The sequence below is a fragment of the Myotis daubentonii genome, chromosome 10 (assembly GCF_963259705.1).
Source record: "Myotis daubentonii chromosome 10, mMyoDau2.1, whole genome shotgun sequence".
NCBI lineage: Eukaryota > Metazoa > Chordata > Mammalia > Chiroptera > Vespertilionidae > Myotis > Myotis daubentonii.
The window spans coordinates 74,660,079-74,685,552 of record NC_081849.1 but is presented as its reverse complement, the minus strand read 5'-3'; the positions used below and the strand labels follow the sequence as shown (position 1 = coordinate 74,685,552).

The 25,474-nt window shown below is 39.9% G+C and overlaps 1 protein-coding gene across 34 annotated transcripts in view; it reads left to right on the top strand.

The window, feature by feature from the left end:
• NRCAM (neuronal cell adhesion molecule) overlaps positions 1-25,474 on the top strand; it is a 246,870-nt gene that overhangs the window by 180,109 nt on the left and 41,287 nt on the right. For 25 of the 34 annotated variants that reach the window (XM_059712821.1, XM_059655682.1, XM_059655680.1 and 22 more), the window contains 8 exons: positions 1,977-2,082; positions 6,389-6,585; positions 7,752-7,874; positions 12,269-12,439; positions 12,919-12,975; positions 14,729-14,840; positions 17,812-17,996; positions 19,433-19,564. In XM_059712821.1, coding sequence (XP_059568804.1) covers positions 1,977-2,082; positions 6,389-6,585; positions 7,752-7,874; positions 12,269-12,439; positions 12,919-12,975; positions 14,729-14,840; positions 17,812-17,996; positions 19,433-19,564 — 1,083 coding nt within the window. The remainder of the gene's footprint in view (positions 1-1,976; positions 2,083-6,388; positions 6,586-7,751; positions 7,875-12,268; positions 12,440-12,918; positions 12,976-14,728; positions 14,841-17,811; positions 17,997-19,432; positions 19,565-25,474) is intronic. The other 9 variants (XM_059655684.1, XM_059655683.1, XM_059712846.1 and 6 more) reach the window with 2 other exon arrangements.

Sequence of the window (25,474 nt, the reverse complement as noted above, 5' to 3'; positions counted from 1 at the left end):
GATGATAACGTAAACATAGCTAACATTACTGAGCCATTATAGTATTGGCATATACTAATAATTTTACACAGATTGTTTTATTTAATCCTCTAGTGACTCTAGGAATTCGATACTACTTTGAAACCCCATTTTCTCTCTAAGGAAACTAGGTCTTACAGAAGTTAAAAAATTTGCTTGAGGTCTCAAAACTGGTAAGAAAGAAACAGACTAGTTCTTATCCGCCAGACCAAACTGCTAGCCAACATCGGGAGCTGACAGGGCTGGAAGAATGAGGTTTCTGTGTCATGGTGGAGGCTGCGAAGAGCAGCTGGCTCATCAGGAGGCCAAGGAGGGGGACAGATCTTACTAAAGGGAGGAGAAATTGATACTGTCCAGTATGCTGCATTTAATAGGTGCACAATAAAAAAAAGAGACAGCGATGGCTTCATCTTTTGACCTGTTTTTAGGTGTCATTTGGATATTTAGTAAAAGATGTCTGGTGGACAGCGCAGGGCTGGAGACCAAGCAACACAAGAGATCCATATTTGCAGGTTTATAAGACATTCGATGTGGAAATGATAAATTTAGCTCTGGCCACAATTCGCCACAGTAAAGAAAGGCAAGAGCAGACACAGTTATTAAGCTTAGGGAAACACTTGGGTGGCAGTGGAAGAGTTTCCTAAAAGAAGCACAGAGCATGGGCAAAGGAAAGGGTAGATCGAGAATATGAAAAACTTCAATGATTAACTCTTTGTTCAGGAGGGGGGCACTATAGATTATAAAATCTTTAGCAGCACCCCTGGCCTCTGCAATAACAGATGCCAGTACCACCCCTGGTCTCAGAGGTGACAACCAAGATCATCTCTAGATACGGCCAAATGTCCCCCCAAGGGGTGGGGGCAAACTGCCCTGGTTGAGGAACTCTGGTCCATATGAATGGCTCTCCATGGAGGTGTGCAAGTCAGTGGTTTCTACCCGGAGAGTTTGGCTCTTTTCTCTGCTGTGTGCCTTCCTAGTCAAGCCTAGTTGCTGCCCTAAGCAAAACAATAAGCTGAAATCAATACTTGCTCTAGTCCTCCCCTGTTCTAACACTCCTGATTCTGATTTCACAAAAAGAACATGGTAATTTTAGAGTGAATTTAGTGTTGGATGTCCAGAAACCAGCTTTCTTCAGATTAAATTGCTCTGGGTCAATAACGGTTTTGCCCTATGATTTGATAATAAATAATCACATAACACTTTGAAGAGTGGAATGAAAATATTATCTCCCATAACAGGGAACTTCCCAAATCTATTTATCTTCTAAATAAGACTTTTACCTTTGTTCTTACTAGCCCCCTACATCCTGGTTCTAGTAAGACATGTCCAGTCTCTAACTTAACCATCTTTTAAACATTAAGTTCTCAAATTTATTTGTAACCAACATACCTGGTGGGGCAAAAGTAGGTTTACAGTTGTGAGTATGCGAAACACAATGTTTATTCTTGTATTATTATTTATTAACTATTATATAATATTCCATATAAACAGCTGTAGACCTGCTTTTGCCCCACCCTGTATATTAACATACATCAGCTCACGAATGAGCATAAGTCAGTTACTCTTTACTAAGAAATGCAAATTAGCATCATCACTTAAATTTCATTGAAAGGCCTGTTTGAACCAAAGGAATTAGAGCAAATTCTCATTGTTACATCAGAAAAGAAACTGTCCTAATATTAAACTTGTATTGGTAATTATTTTCCCAATCTTTTAGTGGGGGAAAATGGGCTTTGTGAGTGCATATGGGTTACCAAAGGAAGTTATTCCTTGACTTTAAAGTTTTAGGAGACTGCTGGTTAGAATCGACTGGGGCAGGTGCTGCCACCATAGACATTACTAAAAGCATTTGGAGCATATTTAGTCTGGGGTAAGTGATTTGCTATAGAAAAAAAATGATGGCTATTATGATATTAAGTGATTTATTTCTTTACATTGTTCTTCTTTCTACAATTAAGTGGTACAACCTCCAACCATCACTCAACAGTCTCCAAAAGATTACATTGTTGACCCTCGAGAGAATATTGTAATCCAATGTGAGGCCCAAGGCAAGCCTCCGCCCAGGTGGGTGTCATGGTACTGAGAGTAAGCACTGGCATTAACATGAGCTTCATTTCAGGTCCTGCACATCTTCCAAGTATCATTTGTAGGTTCACCGTTTTGTCCCTCTACTTAAACAGTCTGTCCTTTTTTTGGAAACCCAGGTAGCATTTCTGTATTCATGCCCTTCTGTAAAATGCTCTAAAAATTGTGGGGAGATGTGGAAAGAGCGTTCTAGTGGCCCTCATGGCCTTATGACATAGGCAAATCCCTCTTTTCTGGGCCTCAGTATCTGTATTTGTAAAATAAAGAACTTGAATTTGATGATTTCACAGATCCTTCCTATCTCTAGAGAGGTCTATAAAATAGCTGTAAGTAGGTTTACTAACTTGGCTGGGTAACTCAAGATTTTCCAAATGGATCTTGCAATGAGCACTGCATGGCATGTTAGAGTTGGGAGAGATGCTAGAGATTATCTGGTCCAATGAATATATTTTATAGGTGGGAAACTGATCCCTAGTAATTCTAGATATCTCACCCATGACCCCACAGTTAATTAGTGGATGCTTGATAACTTGTCCAGTAATATACAGGAGCTTGGGACAGTTAGGTTATTATTATGAAAATGTAATGTGGATTTTTAATAATAAAAAGTGAAAATTTCTAAATTTTTTCTTTCTTTTTTTAACAAAAAATATCCTTTAGTTATATACCATAAAATTTACCCATTGTAAGTGTTTGCTTATTTTTAACCAATTGGCTATTGTGCAACAATCACCACTCAGTTTTAGAACTTTTCCTTTGTCCCCAAAGTTCCCTTATGCTATTTGCAGTAAATCTCCCCACTACCCTGAGCCTCAGGCCCTAATACAATTTCTTTCTCCATAGATTTCATCTAAATTGAATATAACATGTACTCTTCTGTACATTTGGCATCTTTCAGTTCGCATAATGTTTGGCTATTATGAATGATACTGCAATGAACATTCTGTGCAAGTCTTTGTGTAGACATTTGGTTTTATTTTTCTTGAGTAGATACTTCAGAGTGTAATTTCTGGGTTTTATGATAAATATATGTTTAACTTTTTAAGAAACTACCAAACCATTTTCCAAAGTGGCTCTCCCATTCTACGCCCCCATCAGCAATGTATAAATGTTCCTTTTTCTCCCCATCCTCTCCAACACTTGTTATTGTCTATCTTGATTTTAGCTATTCTAGTGAGTATGAAAAGATGTTAATTTGCATTTCTCTAATGAGTAACAACATGAAACACCTTTTCATATGCTTATTAAATACTTCTATATATTTTTTGGTGAAATATCTATTTAAATAATTTGCTCATTTATTGAGTTATTTGTCTTCTAATTATTGAGTTGTGAGAGTTCTTTATATATTCTAGATACAAGTGCTATATTAGATACATGATTTGCAATTTTTTAAAAAATCTCTTTTTTAAAATTTATTTATTTTCTTTTTTCATCACCATTTATCCCCCCTATGCCTTCTTCCACCTCCCCCCACCACAATCACCACACTGTTGTCTATGTCCATGAGTTCTTTCTTTTTATTATTTGCTCAGTTCCTTCATCACCACCTCTGAACCCTCCCCTCACCAGAGGTATCTGCCTGCTCTCTATCTATGAGTCTGTTTCTATTTTGCTTGTTAGTTCAGTTTGTTCATTAAATTCCACATGAGTGAAATCATATGGTATTTGTCTTTCTCTAACTGGCTTATTTCACTTAGCATAATGTTTTCCAAGTCAATCTATTCTATGCTGTCACAAAGGGTAAAATTTTCTTCCATTTTACAGCTGAATAATATTCCATTGAGTGAATGTAACATAGCTGTTTTATTCAATCGTTACTGATAGACACTTGGGCTGCTTCCAAATCTTGGCTATTTTAAATAGCATTGCAGTGAGCATAGGGGTGCGCGTATTCTTTTGAATTAGTGTTTTGGGGTTGTTGTTTTGTTTTTTAGATAATTGCAAGAAGTCAAATTACTGAGTCAAAGGCAGTTCCATTTTTAATTTTTTGAGGTAACTCCATACTGCTTTCCACAATGTCTGTACCAATCTGCATTCCCACCAACAGTGCACAAGGGTTCAATTTTCTCTACCTCACCGACACTTGTCATTTGTTGATTTGTTGATGGTAGCCACTCTGACAGGTGTGAGGTGATACCTCATTGTCGTTTTAATGTGCATCTCTCTGATGATCAGTGACTTTGAGCATCCTTTCATAGGTCTATTGGCCATCCATATGTCCTCTTTGGAGAAGTGTCTATTCAGGTCCTTTGCCCATTTTTTAATTGGATTGTTTTTTGGTGTTGAGTTGCATGAGTTCTTTATAAACTTTGGATATTAACCCCTTATCAGATGTATCAGCAAATATGTTCTCCCATTCAGTGGAATGTCTGAGATTTTACTTCTATGTTTTCTTCTAAAATTTTTATGGTTTCCAGTCTAACCTTTAAGTCTTTTATCCATTTTGAGTTTGCTATTCTTATGTATGGTTGTAAGAAGGTCCACAGGGTGGTATGAGAGCGCTTCCAATTGTTGGAGATATTGCTTCCCCCCAGGCTGATGCTGCATGGAGGGGAATGTTTTGCCTGAGAAAGATGGCTTCTGCCGCGTAGGGGAATGACTCAGCACAGGGATCCTGGTGGCTGACCTCTCAGCTCTCTTCCCAGTGCCACCAACCCCAGACTCTGCTCACACAGCTCTAGTCCACTCTGCCCTCCCTCCACTTGATCCCAGGATGAGTGACTACAAATTAAATTTTGTGCCTTGGCCCTTTAAGAGGGTGCCCGCATTTCTAGCCATCTCTCCCTGGGGACAGAAACCTCCTGCTTTTCCCAGCCAGATGTTATTGTAGGCTTTTTTCCGAGTTCTGGCACTCTTGCCTGGAGAGTCTGGCTTGGGGTTTAGACCCCACACTTCTGAGGGGAGCCCTCGCACAGCTGAGATATCCTTCTAGAACTTCAGCTGCTGCCTGTGAGTGCCCTGCCATCCCTCTGGTACCTCTGTACCTACTACCAGTTTCCGTGTGTCCTCCTCTCCAAGTCCTTGGCTGTCAGACTTCTCTCCAGCTAGTTTTCAGCTGGTTCTTTGGGGTGATTTTCCTATACTTCAGTTAAAACTCCAGTTTGGTCCTGGGAGGAGGTGAGTATGGCGTCCATCTAATCTGCCACCGTCTTGAATCTCAGATATTTTATTTCTGAATTTGTCTATTGCTGGCCTTACAAAACGAGCACAGACTAGCACCTGAGGGAAAAATAAATGTATACTAAATACTGAGGTATATAAAAATCTTTCATCAAAGGCTTGCTTCAAAACAATATAGTCTGACATATTAGAAACACTCTAACACTCAAGCCCTAACATGATATAATTTGGTGGAGTTCCCTTTAGTTTTACCTGTACTTTATCTCAGCACTATTGATATTGTGGACAGATCATTTTTTGTTGTGGGAATGGGGGCTGTCTTGGGCATTGTAGGTTATTTAGCAGCATCTCCAACCTGTACTGAGTACATGCCAGTGGCACCCACCACACTGCCTCCCACCCTAGCAGTTGTCACAACTCTTACTACAAGGAGAGCAGTGAGAAGGGAAATCCAAGCGGTCCTGGAAAACAGTGAAGTTTAGAGATGTATCCCTTTGTGTGAGCATGGCCCTTGTGACTAGTTATAAAGTGTTTAGTTACACGAGCACTATGACTTTTATATAAGAAAATCTTCTATATAAATAAAACTGAGAAAGAAGAATTTCAGTTGATAATTTGAAATACTGCCTATGGAATTTATAGAAATTATCTCTAGAATTAAACATTTCTCAAAATACATTATGTATAGATTTACCACTTTTAATAACCAACATTTACAATGCCACTGAACTAGTATTTCTTCCCATCCTACACTTTGCACTTTGGCCATTTGAAACTTGTCTGATTACTTGTGAAGGCCTTCCTTGTCACATTTCAGCCCAGAGCAAATTGTTGTAGATAGGTCAACTCTATGAACAACGGAGTTGACAATGAAAATGCTAATGAAGCGTTAAGATAGTGTGCCTAGGAGGCCTCCTTTGAAAACTGACAGGCAATTTGTGTGCATGATTTCTTTATTGAGTCAGATTTGGGGTAGTTCTAATAAAGACATGTACCTTAAAATGTGTCACTCTTTTGTAAGTCATGATTCAATGAAACGTTTTAGGTGTGAAGCCTATTGCACTTTTACGGAATATCAAAATCTAATAACTATTTCTGAAAACGCATAAACGACTAGGAACTTGTTAAAGAGTACGTAGTCCTGTTTTTATGCCTTGGGCAGCTTCTCCTGGACCCGAAACGGGACTCATTTTGACATAGATAAAGACCCTCTCGTCACCATGAAGGCTGGCTCGGGAACCCTCATAATGAACATTATGAGCGAAGGGAAAGCAGAGACCTACGAAGGGGTCTATCAGTGCACAGCCAGGAACGAACGTGGAGCTGCAGTTTCTAACAACATCGTTGTTCGTCCGTCCAGTAAGTGGGACCTGTCCACCAACAGGTGGCGCTTTTAAAGCATGGCTCTGAGACTCAGCATCTATTACGTCATCCAGATACTATGACGAGTATATACTAGTAACAGCATTGATTCCAATAATCTGACTTTGTTTTGCATAAAAATCATTGCTCCTTTCCGCTTTACCCTAAGTTCCTCAGCCTAATTCTTTGTCAGTCTAGCATGTCTTTTATACAGGTCCAGAATAATAAAACAAAACGAAACACCCGGAGTAAGAAAAGTGTTTCTTTCCCAAATTGATCTAATTATTGATTTTTTTATGTATTGTATGTATGAACAAACTTCCTACAGCCAGATGGAATAAATTCAGTATGAAATGGGTGGTGAGGTGTGTTATATTTTTAAAACATTCTTGTTTCAAAATTCAGGTAGAAATCGAGTGGCCTCACTACCTTGCTATTACGTGGCTGTTTTTACAGTGTTCTATACCCAAATCCTCTCAACAGCGCAAGAGCATGTATTTCAAGAAAAATGACCATTGGCAGTTCTAATCATTTTAAAAGCTTTTTTAATTACATATGTAATATATGTTCATTATATAAAAAATTAATTCCAAATAAAAAATAAATTTAAAAGTTACTCATGAATTCTTCCATTCAAGAAAATAATTACTGCTTTTTTTTCTAGATATGTTTGTATGTGTTTAAAATGAGCTCATTCTGAAGTACTATTTTATAACCTTTTCTGACTTAACTACGATATGTATATTCTCACATCAGTTTTATCAATAAGTATAGTTATATAATACTGTACGATATTAAAAGGTGTAGGTGTATAGTTATGTTATTTGTTTTACAAGTCTTTGGCCATTTAAGCGTTTTCCATTCTTTTGTAAAGAACATGCTTGTAATGAAATTATTAGGTATCTTCTTAATGATTTATTTAATATAAGTTCTTACTTAGGCTTGGAATCACTGACTCAGAATTTATACTAATAATGGCAGAGAATGAAAATTGTCTTTCTCTCTCTTTTTTTTTTACTTTCAACGCTGTATTTAAAATTTATTTTCTTGTTATCTTAATGTACACAAATGCTGAGTTACAATTTTCCCAAAAGTTTAGTTTGTCTTTCTAGTGCTCTTTTTCTATCCAGAAATAACTTAGAAGTTGTTATTTCATATCATAGGGTCACCATTGTGGACCAAAGAAAAACTTGAACCAATCACACTTCGAAGTGGCCAGTCTTTGGTACTTCCCTGCAGACCTCCAATTGGATTACCACCAGCTATAATATTCTGGATGGATAATTGTAAGTTTTAATAATATGAATTTCTTTCTTCGAGAGTCTGACAATTATTTGTTGTCGAAACAAATTGTTATCTCTTGTGATTCATAAAATGTTTATAAAATGTTTTAGAGATGCCCAGGAAAAATAAATGCTCATTGGAATAAATGTCATTTCATTCATTCATTTGATTTTGTTGAGCACCTACTATGTTCCAGGCACTGCTCTAAATAAACCAAACCAATTCCCTCCTCTCCCCGAGCTTATATTCTATGCCGTAGGAATAGATGGGCGTGGAGAAGGAAGCAGGCAATAAATGCCTGTTGAAAGTATGTGTCAGCAATCAGCACTAGGAAGGAAAATCAGCAGAGTTTTAAGCAGAGAATTAATGGAATGAGAGCAAAACAGGCCCCTAAATATTTGGTTGCAAAGGAAAAACCTGGCATAAGCCTGTAAGGCAGGAGCACCCTGGTGTGTGTAAAAGGCAGCAGGGAGGCCAGTGGGGCCAGACTCAGTGAGTCCAAGGGGAGAGTGATAGGAACGGTTGGAAAAGCCCAGGGGCTCAGTGCAGAGGGCTTTGGTTTTGCTTTGAATGACGTAGGAGACATTGAGGGAGTGACTTTACCCGAAACAAAACGAACAGCAGTAACATCACTTCTGCTCATGTGTGGACAATAGAGAGGACAAAGGGAGAGTAGGCCTCCTTGTTCGGAGGCCGCTGCTCTACTCTAGACTTGATGGCGACTCAGACTCGGGTAGTGGCAGTCCAGTCGGTAACACATGGTCAGGTTCTGGATTTGGAGGTAGAACCGCTAGGATTTATTGAGGTTCGAATGGGAGTCATGAGAGAGAGGAATCCAAGATAACTACAGGACTGAACAACTGGTAAAATGGAATTGTCATGTCCTTTCCCGAAACAGCAGAAGCCCATAGAGGAGAGGAAATCAAGCTGTTTGATTTTTTCCCCACTTTTTGTGTGTTTTTTTTACCCCCAATAGCAGCTAATACTTATTGGATATTTATTAAGTGCCTTTGCTAAGGACTTTGCATGGGTTATCTCATCAGTTTTTTACAACAACCCTATGAAGTATATCTGGTTATTCTTTCTACTTTTTAGATGAGGAAACCAAAGCACAGAGACATGAAGTAACAATCCATTAGGCAGTTTAACATTTGTCCACCTGTCCCTGTCCTTGTGGGACATTTTTATTGCTCTGCCTCTCCACCCTCCAAAATCTCCTGTACTAATAGGTTATTACAGTGGTCGGCAAACTCATTAGTCAACAGAGCCAAATATCAACAGTACGATTGAAATTTCTTTGAGAGCCAAATTTTTAAAACTTAAACTATATAGGTAGGTACATTGTTAATAACTTAATTAGGGTACTCCTAAGGCTTAGGAAGAGCCACACTCAAGGGGCCAAAGAGCCGCATGTGGCTCGCGAGCCGCAGTTTGCCGACCACGGGGTTAGCATGTTACCTTACAGATGGGCCCCACATGGTTCTGCTGGGAAACCAGGAAATCAGGACTTTAAACGTGAGAAATCAGGACTTTAAACATGAGACGCTAATGAGACATCCATGGGGAGATGCCCAGCAGGAGTCAGAGCTACAAGAGTCAGAAAAAGATTCAGAGCTCCAGTCAGCAGTGTTCGACTTAGGAGTTTCTTAGAGCCAGGGGCTGGAGGAGAGCAGGGCGGGAGGGAGAGAGTGCAGGTGGTCAGAGCAACGCCTGGAGGACTGAGAACAGGCACCCTCCGGGAACCAAGAATTTAGGGAGAAACCAGCAAAATAGACGAGAAGGAGCTGTCACTGTGGTAAGATGAGAACAAAGAGAGAGCAAAGAAAGAGTGTTAAGAAGACAGAACAAGACAAGACAGAACAAGACGGATTAACCAAAAAATTTATATGCATAACCCGTGGACACGGACAGTAGTGTGATGAGGGCCTCGGGAGGGGGCAGGAGCAGGGCGGAGGGGGGCAATGGTGGTGGTGGGGGGGATTTCTTTAATACTTTCAACAATAAGGATAATTTTTTTAAAAAAAAAAGACAGAATAATCAACTGTTTCAAATGCTGCTGGTAAATCATATAACTTCTGATCTGACCGAGAAATGACTACTGAATTTGGGCAACATGGAGGTTCCTGTTGACCTTGACAGGAGTCCTCTAGGTGTAATGGTGGCAATGCAAGCGAAATATTTGTTGGGAATATATTTTATTCTCAATGACGTGATTTCTTCTGAAGTCACGTGCTGTAGATATTACCAAAGATAAAATTTAGCTCTAACATCTAATTTCCATTTTGACTCTTATTTGAAAGCACTCAGAGAAAGTATCATGAAGAAATGGAAAATAAACATATACATGAGTAAATGAGCAAACATATCTTTCCCATTATTGCTTTTACTGATTTTGAAAGAATAAGCAATAAATCAAATGTGAATGTCTGGTGTATGACATTGAGAATAACAGTATCTAAATGTCACTGCCAAGGGAGGCCAGTATTTGGTCCTTGGTTCTTATTCAGAAATGATGACCTTTTCACTTAGTAAAGATACATGTATAGTTTCAGAATCATCTAAATAAATAACTAATTTTTTTTCCATATTGCACTGCTCGCTATGTCATTTACATACATTTTAGACTGTTGGTTTATCATCTGGATCTTTCAAATAAAATTGCACCTAGAATATGAGAAAAATTCAGACCTGGATAGCATCCTTCTTGCAAGATGACATTATCAAGTTATTCTATCTGCATACATTTTTTTAAATGTAACGCAAAGGAATTCAGTGGGCACTTTAATTTGATCTACTGACCACCGTCAGTAATAAAATACAGCAGGAGAAATGGAAGAGAATAAATGCATGCTTATCTTTGACTCTCTGTATTCACTAAATAAATGTACATTATTTTTATGAGTTATTTTTAAAACAATTCTTTCCCTAGGGATGAGTGACTCAAAACCATGAATTTACAATCACCAGCCAAATTTGCGTCTTGACCAGAAACTTTGTTAACATGGGTAACCAGCCCTGTTTCTGGCTCTGGCTCCACATGTCTCCGCCATGTTTTCTGCCCAAGGGAGCTGCAGGCTTTGGACCATAAGTTTGCCTTTTGTGAAATGTTAGATGGGGCACCTCCTGCAGGAGGAACACAGCGGTGACTCTGACTGGAGAAATCCTCTGGTCCCCTACAACCTGGCCCAGGGCCTGGGATGTGCAATTTTTCCTCGTTCTTTCACTTCAAAGCTGAAGAATTTTCCCAGTCTAGACTCTGTGGACTGAGTCAGAAGCTTCAGGATGCATGTTAGCCAGCCCAGTGTAAATTCAGTGGTCTCACCTCCCTGCATCCTTCATCAACTTAGAAAAGCTTCCCTTCATGCCTGAAGCTAGACCAGCCGTGGGCAAACTACGGCCCTCGGGCCGGATCTAGCCCGTTTGAAATGAATAAAACTATTGTAAAAAAAAGACCGTACCCTTTTATGTAATGATGTTTACTTTGAATTTATATTAGTTCACACAAACACTCCATCCGTGCTTTTGTTCCGGCCTTCCGGTCCAGTTTAAGAACCCATTGTGGCCCTCGAGTCAAAAAGTTTGCCCACCCCTGAGCTAGACAGTTTCTCAACTGGACCTGAGAGGAAGTACATGGTTAAACACGAAGCCGACAGGTGCTGATTTAATTAGGGAGCTCCTATGCAGGGCAAGGTGCAGCTTCAGTGCTACCTCGGTAGACATGCAGGCGTAGTCTCTGTCCCCCTGGAACTTGAATTCTGGCACGGGGAGACAGGCAGTAAGCCATGGATATGACACATGCAATATGTTGTATGTTAGAAGGTGCTAAGTAACTCAGAAAAGAGAAAGCAGAGGAGGTAAGGAAGGCTGGATGAGGCGGGCTTCTGAGAGGCATGTCTGCAGCATTAAATAGTGTCATTATTGCACCCTATTGTTAATTGCCCTTTTGCTTGCCTGATTCTTCAGTTAGACAAGCTCAGACAGGGTAAGGATCCTGTTATGCCCGACACCTGCACAGGGCCTAGTTCACAGGTAGGTGCTCTCACAGTATTTGATGTCTGGCCATTTGTGAAGATGAAACCCAGGTTAATATCCTTATAAGCGTCCTTAATGCATATTCTAAGGCATGTGTGTATATATGCATAGTTAGGGATTAACTTAAATATTACGGAAAGTCACACAAACTCTTTTTTTTTTCTGGTTTACACTTGCTTAATAAAACACTTCACTGTACAGCTCTAATCTCATCTCTGTCCTAATCCAGAGAAATTGGGGCCCACAGGTACAATTGGAGATTTAATAATATATAGAACTAGCGGTAGATACATTTGTCTTGCTAATTCGGAAAGTGGTCGCTTTAATGATAGAATGGTCCGGCTGTCTCTCTGCCTTTCCCCAGCCTTTCAAAGACTTCCACAGAGTGAGAGGGTTTCCCAGGGTCTGAATGGAGACCTTTATTTTTCCAATGTTCTCCCAGAGGATTCCCGCGAAGACTATATCTGTTACGCCAGATTTAACCACACTCAGACCATACAGCAGAAGCAACCTATTTCTGTGAAGGTGATCTTAGGTAAGTGTTTAGCTCCCTGAATCTGCCTTTCAATGATGTGTAAAACATATTAACCATTAAGTGCTACTGACTTAAGTAAACGGATTCATTAATCAGGAAACTACCTGTGAATATAGTGACTAAAGTGCTGCCATATGAATTATAAAGAGCATGCATATATACCCTAAATACTCTGCATAGTTTTCCTGATAGCTTTGTGAATTCACTTGAAGTTCTGCACATTTGCGTGTGATTTATGCCCCATGAGGCCTTCAGTGGGCACACCTACAGCTTCAGTTATATGTTCACATAATGCTGGTTAGGGGTGACTGAGTAAATTAATGAGTTAGTCATGTACAATGTGAAGCACTGTTTTTAGTTGGTAGGGATGGCACTTGGTCAGCGTAGCTGGATGTGTTTGCTTTCATTGCCCAGTATTTTTTCTTGCAATACCTTCTCCCCTACTTTTTACATTCTTCATAATATTCTGTTTATTTCAGTGGATGAATTGAATGACACTATAGCTGCTAATTTGAGTGACACTGAGGTTTATGGTGGTGAGTTATGGTGATTGTAACTGATAATCTCTCCTTCATTGTAGAATTTAGTTCACTAACTTCACCTCCATGGCTATTTAACCTTATTTCTTTATGAAATTCCTAGTTACCACTAGAATAAATGTATGTTTCTTGTGAAATTTAGCTATAAGCTTGCAAACATGCCACTAAAACATTTTCCATGTTGTATGTATAATAATGAAAATTATTATAGCTGTTTTCATGCAAAGAATCATTTCACATAATTTGGAAAAAATGTTCATGTGTGTTCAGAATTAGATTTTTCATTTTTTGTCTTGTTCATAAATTTTTCTCATGAACTAAATAATTGGCAAAGTGCATTAACCTGCTTGAATACTAGCTCTTCACCGTCTTAGTAACCTTTAGCAACTAACAGTAAGTGGGTTTCTATTGCAAGTCATCACACTTCCCATCTGTTTTCACATGACATTATGAATATCGTATAATTAGCAACAGTATTTCTCTCAATTTTGTTTAAAACCCAGTCATTATCTGAAGTAGAAGTAATTTTTTACAAAATAGAGCATTTAACTTCATTCTTCCGAAAAGAAAAGAATTTGATTTCCTTAAGGGAAATGTGGATTTCAGGTACAGAATTGATCATTGAAAATTAGGGATTCTGGATATGGGGTCTTCTTAATTATCTAGAAGGCAGAATTTCTGCTGCATTATTTTTTTTACCTTTGAGTATGAAGTAAAAAAACATTAACGTTCTATCAATCACCAGAATAGACATTCCACAGCTCCTGTTTTATTTTATTTTTAGTGTAATATACTCCTGAAAGACATAGGCCTCAAAACCATTCCCAAAGTGATTTCAGAGGAGTAAGATTGCCTCTAACTTTAAAATCTTAGGAAAACTATAATTTTACAGTATTCAGTTTTTGTGAGCATCAAATAGTTAATGCATTAAAGTTTTGAAAACTATAAAGGGCTACAGAATCAGAATATGGTTTGCTTTCTACATTAAGTTTTTCTCAGAGTTCACCAGAATATAAGACCACAGTTAGGCAATATCCCCATGAGAAAGAAGGTGGCCTATATACATCTCCCAGAGATCTCTGCTTTGAGCCCTCTTTATATTTTCATTGAGGAAACCAATTTCAATTTCTTTAACTCCATTATTAGTCTTAATTCATGGCAAAACTTGCCAGACCTCTATTAGTAACTTTCTAATTTTGTTTTGTGTTGTGTTGTTTTCTATAAGCCTTGCAGTTTGAGGACTTTGATATATTAGACATCTGCCACAGATTTATCTCCATAACTAATCAATGGAATTGAGTGTAATGTTGTCCCTGGTGGAAACCAAAATAGCCCTTCCACAGTCATACCCTCAGAAAAATCTAACATCTTCTAGGAAGTAGACAGCTAATTTTGCTTTGAGCACTAATTTTACATGATGTTTAGTTTGAGAACATGATTTTCCTTTCTATGTCTGCATTGTGAAAATTTACCTGTACACAAAAAATTCATTAAAAATATTACAAATTAAGAAAATATACGAAAGGAAACTAGTTCTTACTATTAGTGTTTATGCAACCAAAATTTTTCCTATTCCTGGGTGGCTAAGTGAGCAATGGCTATTTGTAAGGCAAAGAGTGTGCATGTGTAGTTTAACAAATTTTACAATGTTAAGTAGTTTTGAAAAGGGATTAGATTTTTAGGCAGTGAACTGTGTTTCTAGAAATACATATTCATAACTTTTAATGCATATTGATTTTCTCGTTTGCAGCTAAATCAAGTAGAGAGAGGCCACCAACATTTTTAACTCCACAAGGCAATGCAAGTAACAAAGAGGAATTAAGAGGGAATGTTCTTTCGTTAGAGTGCATTGCAGAAGGACTGTGAGTTAATACTTTGTGTCTTGGTGTACATTTCTTGTAAAAGCAGAATCAATTGGTAGAGAAGTATTAACATCATAGGAAGAGTCACTGTCTTATATAATTCCATCAAGCATCAAGAAATATCTGAGAATTATTTCCAAAATAGGCCATATAATCTCATATTATTAAAACATTTTTAATATAATAGTGTTCCTCATGAAATAAGTATCAGTTATCACCTTATGATTGCTACAATTATAATTAGGGTGTATTATTTTGCTATTGTGTATAACAAACCACCTCAAAGCTCAATGGCTTAAAAACAATAGCTATATATATCATTAATCATTTTTCTGCAGGTCTGCAGGGAGGTTGTGCTAGAATGGGCTAATCCAGCTGATTTAAGTTGAGCCTGCTCATGTGTCTACTAGGTGGCTCAGCTATGGGTTCACAGTTCTGAGGGTGTAATGCTGGCTGTCAGCTGCACAGCTGAGCTCTTGGCCTTGAATTTCTCACATCCCTCTAGCAGCCCAGCCCAGGCTAATTCTTCTAACAATAGAAGCACACACAGCCTTTTAGGGCCTAGCCTCAGAACTGGCACAGTGTTCCTTGCACTATTTCCTACTGTAAAGTCACAAGCCCAGCTTCTTTGCAAATGTCTCGTCAAAATCGATGTCACCGCTAGAACCTGTGTGCCCTTTGGCAGGAGTTGCAGGAAGGCCTCGCTCAGCTATAAGAACAACTGTTACATTAGGTACACATTAGAGACAAACTTCTCCCTAGTCCCTTCTGATACATGGCACAGAGCAAGTACCATTGATAGGGGCACATATGCTGAAAGCATTGAATAGACTCTCAGAAACATGTTGTGATCACATGTTTGATCTGTGCTGATAACTCAGCCGTCTCCTTCCCAGAACCAGCCTTTAGGAATGAATGGAGCCTCTGCTGGCCGTAGCAGGAAAGCACACTGCACACTACTGGGTTTCTCAAGTACCTGAAAGCTAGCAAAGCCCTCATTTAAAGATTCATTAAGTATGTATCTTCCCCAGGAGAATAAAAAAACAAACACAAAAAACAAAGCCCTTGCGGTTTTCTTCACCATTGTGTTAAAAAGTGGTTTAATCTACCAACCTTCAACCTTTTGGGAGCAGACAGACCCGTTCTCACAATTTAGTGATTCTCCTTCCCACATGTGATATATTACGTAAAAATCTAAAATATGGTTGGTATTTGGAAATTGCATCAAACTTCCAAAACTTTTTTTAAAGCTTGGAAAATGCTGTAAAACTAAGATTGGGGCTCTATCACTTATAAATCAATAAACATGAGGCTCATAGAATAAAAATATTTCTAATTCTTAACACCTGCCCTGTGGAGTAGCAGGCCTCCAGAGCAGTTCATGACGTAGCAAAGCTGTGATCTCATTCTTCTACCCCCACTGCCCTCTCACCTCCAGATCATAGGAGATGCAGATTAATCTGACTGTAAGGAAACACCATAGTGTACTATCCGATTCCACGTGTGCATGGTAGCTTCAGCTTTTCAAAATGATTTCACATTTTTGCCTCTTTTTATATTCACATCATGCCTTATTTTAGAAACCGTGTCATCAAATATATGTGTGTGTGTTAAATTATTTTTATTTAACCAAATATATCAAAATCAATTTTTAAAATAATCAATTAATCCCACTAGCATTTCTAATGACAAATATTGTGCTCTGCCTGAGGGCCTGGATCATTCTTTCTTCATCTTTATCTTCCCAACACACAACTCAATGCTTGGTCTCTAGTTCCGTGCCTAGTAAATGTTTGCGTCGAGTGGATTTTTATTTTACCCTCATGGAAAGCTTCTAAAGCCACTTGATCGAGTCAGGCATTATTATCCCCAGGAAGGCAGCTAAGGAAACTGAAGCCCAAAGAGGCCAAGGAGCCAAGGTCAGAGAACAATTTAGGAACAGGGCTGGCACTTGAAAGCAGATCTTTAACTCTAAGCCTGTGTTCTGGCTTTTCATTGGTCTTTATACTTCATAATTGAATAAGAAACACCTTGAGAAATGGTGTAATACATGAGTTTAATCTCTTCTTGTCAACTGGTATAATATTTTAAAATCTTTATATATATAAAAGCCTAAGTGACCGTTACGACTGGCTGGTAGCTATGATGCGACTGACCACCAGGGGGCAGGTGCTCAATGCAGGAGCTGCCCCCTGGTGGTCAGTGTGCTCCCATAGCCAACCTCCCTCAGCCAGCCAACTTCCCACAGTCCCTCCCCCCTGGCCGGCTGGCCCAATCAGCACCAACCAGGACTGGATGAGATGGGCCCCAATCAGCCCTGATTGCCAGCCAAGCCGAGGGACCCCACCATGCACGAATTCGTGCACCGGGCCTCTAGTAAATAATAATGACATTAAGGAAACAGCACCATCTCTCTAATTACTTCATTTACATTACCAGATAGCCTTCTTTGAAATAAAAAAGTTCTTCCATTTGACGTGGAAATGTGTGTAAAAAAAATTCCTGGGCACAATTATGTGTATCATCTCTTTCTCTGTGCATCTCTAACTCTAGCTGATAAAAAAAAAATAAATCTAACTCAGTATCATTAATTTCACGGTAATTCTTTTGATTGGCATAGTACCTTCATGTAAAATTTTCCAAGAGTGCCTCATTGACAAGAACTTGGAAGAAAACATTTAGGTCCCGTCAGTAAAGTAACTCGTGCTGGCATACTCACCGCACCACTGCAGTCAAAGTTTATGGTGTGCCACAAAGTAGTTTAGTTCTGCTTATGTGAAAATGGCAGCTGATAGCCTTAAACATAAGGTTCTGAGCGTTATTTATAAAAGTGTGATGCTAGTTAAAGTACCTATAGGCTTCTCATTAGCTTTATATAAAGCATTTATTATAAACTTGCATGAAATTTCACCCTCAAAAGCAGTTAGGTAACTTCTTTTTTTGTGTCATCATCCTTTATTTATCTTATCAGGCCTACCCCAGTTATTTACTGGATAAAAGAAGATGGAACACTACCCATCAACCGGACATTTTATAGGAACTTTCAGAAAACTCTGCAGATCACTCAGGTTTCAGAAGCAGACTCGGGGAAGTACCAGTGTATAGCCAAAAATGCATTAGGAGTCATCCATCACACCATTTCTGTCACAGTGAAAGGTACATATCATTGTTTAAAATGTATTGCTCTTGCATTCATGCGAGGCCCTAAATCTCCAATTCGTATGCCTTCCATTATATTCTTCAATAATAATAAATGTAAATTTATATCAACATTCATGATAACTGTGAATCTCTTCTCATTGCTGTTTATACTTATTGTGCATCTAAATAAGATTAAAAATAGCTTCCTCAAATCTTCCTTACAAAAGAATCCCAACTAATAAATGTAGAAAGAATGAAGGACATGGAAAATCACCATTAGAATCCCGCCATTACAATTGCTGCAGGCAGGAGCCAGTGATGAGTGCTAAAATTAGTGGATGAAACCTTAAGGAGAATGAGGATATTTGTATAGCCTCAAGGTATTTATCCCGCCACAAAAGAAAATAATTTACTGAGGCAGTTTTAATAGATGTCTTCACATTCTTTATACTCCTCCCTTAAGGAGATGGAGCTTATGGTCCCTCCCCTTGAATGTGGACTGACCTTAGTGCCTCACTAAGTAAATAGAGTACGGAAAACAGGAAAATACTAACTTTACAGCGGAGAAACCTGGCAAACGTCACCTTAACCAAGAGATCAAGATTAACGCAACCAGTAATATGTTGATATCACGTGCTCCCTGATATGATGTAATCAGAAGAGCCATCACCCAAAACCTCAGTCTAATCGTGAGAAAACAGACAAATCCAAGTTGAAAGGCGTTCTACAAAATTACTGATCAGTGTTCTTCAAAAGTCTAAACGTCATGAAAGACACCAAAGACCAAGAAATTCTCAGATTGGAGGAAACTAAGGAAATATGACAAGTAAATGCGATGTGGTGTCCAGGGTCCTGGGACAGAAATAAGACGGTGGGAAAACTGGGGAAGTTCTAATAAAGGGTGTTGTTTAGTTAATGGCGCTGCACCAATGTTAATTTCTTGTTTTGATAACTGTACCATGGTTATATAAGATACTAACATTAGAGAAGGCTGGGTGAAGGGCTTGTGGGAACACTGTATATTAACCTTGCAACTTTTCACAATTGCAAAGTTTTAAAAATTGCTTCCTCATTTTATAATGACATATATTCTGTGAGGCTCAGCATTTAAATTCTTATTTTTTCAGTCCTATCTGTACCTATAAATTGCTCTACACCCTTGGATAAATCTGTGGCTTTTTTGATGTATGATTAGTTAATGTAAAACACATAATAATTATATCAAAAAGGTTTAGAAATAATACCTAGATATCAGTGAGTCTCTTTAAACATTCTTTTGAAAACCTGAAGTATTATTTGAAGCATCACTTATAAACCTACTCACTCTAAAAAATAAAACTAACAAATGTTCTGCAAAATGCTTTTTATTAAAGTAGGTCATTATACTAAATTAGCTAGAATTCTTATTTGACTCACATTTTTGTGTGTTTTTTTTTCTTTCCTCAATCAAGCGGCTCCATACTGGATCATGGCACCTCAAAATCTTGTGCTGTCCCCAGGAGAGGACGGGGCCCTGATCTGCAGAGCTAACGGCAACCCCAAACCCAGAATTAGCTGGTTGTCGAACGGAGTCCCAATAGAAAGTAAGTTTCCTTGACTGGCTCCCGTGGTGGTATATTTTCAGGGCATAGGTACATGTCAACAGGGAACAAATAATGATAAAGTAATTTGGGTTAAGGAAGGAAGTCATGTATAAGGTAAACAGATTACCTTTATATTTTTATCTTTCTACCTTAGATATTTATTATGATGGAGTATTTGTACTATAATGGCATGTGTTGATTGGGACTTGGGGATATTTCCTTTGTTGTTTGTTTGTTTGTTTACAAGCATCATAGGAAGAAGGACAGGGACAAAATTAAACTTCACGGAGAAGCTCAGTTTATCTTCTTTGTTCAGAATGTGAAGTCGTTTACAGAAACATCATAAGAGTCAGAGGAGGTGGGTGGGGAGGCTTGGGAATAGAGCCGGTGGCTGGAGGAATAAGAAACATAGCTGTCTTAATTTAAAGAGTTTTTAATACCTAAATATAGCCCAGAAGTTCCCAAGTTCTCAAGGCTTCAGGGGTCACTATTCCACTTAATAGCCAAAGAACACACCCTCTCACCCGGGCCAATGCAGGACACTCAGCCTTGACCAGTTTCCCTTCCCGGGGGTCATCCTTGAGCAGTTCTCACACAGTCCTGGCTGCAGCTGTCACTGCTCCTGGCACTTTCCCTGGACCACTCCCGAAGTTTTTCTCAGCCAACTGGTCCAGGCTGCCACTCTGCTGCCTTGAACAGACCCTCAAGTGTGGCCACAGGCCTTCCCTTCCATTAATTTCCTAAATCATAGCAAACACCAGTTTTATAAAACGTTGTTAAAGGCTTGAGGATAGAAGGGGATTGTAGCAAAGGAAAAGAAAACGGAAAACAAATATTGCACCTCTCTGCCCCCAACCTGAGCCATGGCATCCACAGAGAGCCCAACGAGACTCCCTTTTCTCAACCCCACCCACCACCACTGCCACCCGCCGGAGAATCTGGGAACATTTCTCCTTCTTGGAGTTCAAACCTTCCCTTAGACCCAGACAGAGAGAAAATCCGTTTCTGTTTAAAACCCAGCCTCGGGGAGCCAGGGAATGCTGCTTGGCAGCCAGAATGCGACACAAGAACAAGGGGAGATTAAATGACGAAGCTGATCTTCCTAATTCTCTCAACATATTGTCATACCAAACCCAGGACAGGCAGTGCCTCTCGGGGAACCTTGTAACCCTGGTTGTATTAAGAGCTTTGAAATGCACCCATAGACATTCCTCTTTAAGTGAAATGTTTGGGGGAAGGATCAACTGTGGAAGGCCTTCTTAGGGTGGGGAGGTTGGCTCAGAGCCGTAGTCCCAGGAGATAAGGTAGGGCCTTCTACTATAACCCCAAATTATCTGATTAGGTCCAGAGGAGAAAGAGGGGGAAAAAAGCTGTCAAGTCAGGTTCCATATGAGTTCATTTCTTCCATCGCAAAAGTATTTAAGTCCCCACTGGAAGGAAAACAGGAAGTTGAGTGAAGGTAGGATCAGAATTCCACATGCCTACAGGTCCAGGGTCCCTGACCTCTGCTGTGCCTCAGAGCAGTCACTCTGGTGGACAAGCAAGGAGAGAACCACCATGGCATGGCAGCAGACAAGGATTCTGGCCCACGAGGCTGCCCCATGGTGCCAGGGGCAGGTGCCGTATGTTTACACCGCAGTGATATAAAGCATCCCTACAAGGTGTCTTTCTCCACAGTTGGTGGCCAAACTAAACATGTGTGGATTGCTATTTGGAATCTCATAACTAAAAGGCAAAGAGCTGAGACACCGGGTGGGGACCCTCATAGCTCTCTGCAGGATGATACTGCAGGCTCACAGCTGTTCTCTGCTCCCACCCTCAGCATCTGGACCATCTACTGAGTTCAAAGTCAGCCTACATGCCTCACCTTGTGTTGACCTACCCTGATACAACACAAGGAGTAAATGGGGAAGAAAACTGTCAAAAATTCATGGAATTTCAAGGAGCTTTGTGCTTCTCTCTCTGCTGGATGGTTGCCCTCTGAATTTAGAGGCTCCTAAGCAGAATTGCCTTTGAGGTTTGGGACTGTTTTGGAAACAGGGGCTTGGGACTTGTTTCCCATCTGCAGTTTGCTGAATGGTGCACCCCCACTGCTGCATCCAGCAATGATGGGTCCTGGGGAAAGGTTGGCAGAAAGGCAGCGGTAGGCAAGAGAGCGCGAAGCCTGCTGCAGCATATAGTGGCACACAGTAGGCATGGTAGGCATTGATAACCTTCAAGAGGGCCTAGACTGGGCCTCATAAGTCTGCTGGGAGCACAAGCTGATTCGCTGACAATACCTTTCACCAAAGAGGCTGCAGAAACCGTGGGTAGATCAGCTGCCGAGGGTGAGGGGCAGGGGACAGCTGTGCCTCTGCAGCATTATCATGCAGGGAGCTGCGTAGCATCTCTGCCAGGTGCCTGGCGTCCCCACCAGGTGCCACACAGCAGACGCACTATCAGGGGACCATACTCCCAGATGCACAGCCTCCCCATACCTGGCTTGTAGACAGTCATCCAAGGACACTGACACTCCTCCTCCCTCTGCAGGCCCTGGCTGGCAAGTGCACATCATTTCTGTGAAGGAGTAATAGGATCAGGGGGATAGAGAGGGATTTTGCTAGCAAAATAGTGTCATTGATTTGTGACTATGCATTTCAGACCTGGGACCTGTTTTACAAAACTGGAAGAATTAACTCAAAAACTGTCTGGAATCTAATCTCAGTGTCTTCCAAAACTCTGTCCCCTGACACTGACCAGGTTACTTTAAACTTTTCTTGTAGCAAAAAATAATAATAATAATAATAATAATAATAATAATAATAATAGACTGCATGATATGGAATTTTCCCCCAAATCACCTAAAATATTCTTTAAACAACCTACAGAAGTCAGGAGAAAGAACACAGCTGCAGAGAACTTTAATTTTATCATGTGACCTGCAGTGTCTGGGAAGGTGTGGAAGTAGAATCCTTCCAGAAAGAAAATGTCCAAGACCAGGGTCATGTGCACCACAGTCCCTGTTCCTGTCCTGGGAGGCAGCAGGAAGCCTAACATTTGTCAGTCTGTAACCGTGTTCCATGTGAGTTGTGGTCGACCTCAGATTCTCCCGCATGGAGCATATATAACATCACACCACCATTATGTCAAAAGGTTTCTTTTCTCTAAGACATGAGGAGGGCAAGGAATGAAGAGAGAGAGAGAATGCATAGACCTCCTGCCATAATTGCATATATTACTGACATTGCAGGGAGAGATTGAAAACCAGTAAGATATGATAAGCAGCCAAGGGAATGGAGGAAGGGGCCAGGATATTCCCAAGATTCCACCAATCCGCTTCCTTTTCTCAAAAGTAAAATCCTTCTAGTGGATGAAATAAGCAACTGAAGAGGAAAATCCTCCTCTTCACCTAGAGACTTGGTCTACGTTATTCCCAAATGTTCAGATTTCTGGAGATGTTTATGAAGCAGACTAACCCAGAAAAGCTGAGCATTGATCTCATGGTAAACAAACCATTAAGTGCTCCAGGCTCGAGTGCATCTGATAGCTAGTTAATCTAGTTCACAAAGTTATTTTTAAAATAAAATTATGCAATAGACACAGTATTTTTAAAATAATGCTATACATGTAAGGTGGCACTCATTCTTCTCATTATCTAAACGTTGGAAGCATTTATAATTCAGGCTGTCATGTCAGGAGAGTTAGATAAAAGAAAGTATTATTGGAGGCCTATGACCCCAGTTCAGAGCCTTACCTTTGGGGCTTTAAGTTCTATGCAGTGATTCTGTGCCCTTAGATTTCTTCCTCCAATGTTCATTATTAGCAAATGAAATTAATTGTTTCTAGAATCAATTATTATTCCTTTGGATAACTTAGCTTTGCACTGGAGAGCTGCTCCCACCCAGTAGCCAGCACAGAGTCCAAAGGCTTCATTCAGGTATCTCTGTACAGTTTCATTCTTTGTCCAAATACCAGCTGAGCCACGGACAGTTCCTGGGTTTGTGTGCATTTCATTGGTAAGTGCTTAAGGAAAATGTAGACCATGCCCCATGGAGAGAGACCTGCTTGTTCATTATCTAAAGGGTTTATTTTATTCCTGAAAATCTTGCCAAACATATTCAAAGACTGCTCCACTTAACAGAAATAAGGCACAGACCGTTGGATGCCTTTCATGTAAAGAATAACACCAAAAGGTGCAACTGGGCTGCATAAAACCTTTTTAAAACAGTTTATTTTATGATGTGACTAATGAGTCCCCCTGGAGGAAGACTGCCCTGCTGGCTTTGTTCATTGAGCTGGTCTTCCATGTTCATGGTGCTGTAACCTTTTTTACTGTGGTTAAAAAACCCCACATGATATAAAATTTACCATCTTAACCATTTTTAAGGATACAGTCCAGTAGTGTTAAATATATTCACATTATTGTGAAAGAGACGTCCAGAACTTTCCCATCTTGCAAAACTGGAACTCTATACCATTAAGCAACACAGGGTGGTGTAACTTCTAAAAGCACAACATACTCAAGGAATTTGAGGAGCTCTTCTCACTTAGCCTGCCACCCATCCAGATAGATAAGGCCCAGGGTCTCCGCGGGCCTCATCACTGTCAAATGCCCGTCACTCACTCCCGGCCTCCACTCCGGGGCATGTCCACAGAAGTGCCGTCCGAATGGACATGTGGGGCGCCGAGAGTCCCCTGAGGAATCCCAACAGTGAGTGCGCGAGTGCTGGGTCCAGATTTGTTATTCGGCTCTGCTCCAGCACGCCTTGCTGAGGCAGTGGATGGACATCACTGAGAGCATGTGAGTCAGAAAGATCCTGAAGATACTAGACTTGGATCTGGAACAGGGAACACGGCTGCCCTGAGGTATACTGCATTCTCAGGGTACCTGGATGCCTGGTCACAGCTGTAGTTCACTTCCTACATCACTGTGACATTTCTGTTCTCTCCTGTAGTTTATTGGTAAAACTTATACCCTGTTAAAGGAGTTCAAACTTGTTATTGTCTTCTGGTTAGAAGAACATGTTTCCTAAGGCAATTTTTAAAATATCAGACTCATAAACAGCAGATATGAGCTAAGAAGCTGACTCAGGTGTCTTGATACAACCTGATCACTAGTTGAACTAACTGGAGTATTTAAGATAATTTCACAAATTATCTATTGATTGTGATCTGAGTGTTGAACATCTGCATACAAATCTATATAATAGTAAATTTGTGTGGTTTTAAGCCACTAAGTTTGTAATAATTTGTGATAGCAGAAAACTAATGCAGAAAGTATGAGCACATTGAATATGTGTGATAAAACAAAGATTAATAACTATATTTTGGCTTACTTCTATTAAAGTGAATTACTCACAGATGAACCCAGTATTTGAAATTTTAAAGCGATAAAGGAGTCTGAATGCAGTGATAATCATGTCTTAGATGCACATTCATTTCCTGTCATCAAAGGGAAAAATGGTGTGTAGACTGAAAGCCAAGTCTACTTAAGTGGCTCAGGTTGCAAGAGAAAGGCGGCTGTGACTGGGTTTTGCTTTGGGTCAGCACGCTGAGGCAGATGCCTGTTAGCCCTTGCAGTGTCCTTTCAAAGCAACGGAAGGCCCCGGCTAGGCTTTAGCATTCACACGAAGGGATTTAGCTCAGCAATGCAGCACCTCCAAATTGTTGGGCATGCCCTGGACATAATTCTCACATATTACATTACCTGACCAGTGCCATTCCACGTCAGTAAGGACCAATCCCAGTCTTAGCATTTTTTTAAGTACTTGAGAGGTTTAGCTGAAAATACTACCTTTCAAAGAATTTTTACACAATGTATTTCTATGCCAGCCTCAGGAATTTCCAAAACAGGAAAAGAAGTATCTTCACATTTGATTATTAGTTTTCTTTTTTTCTTTCTTTCTTTCTTTCTTTCTTTCTTTCTTTCTT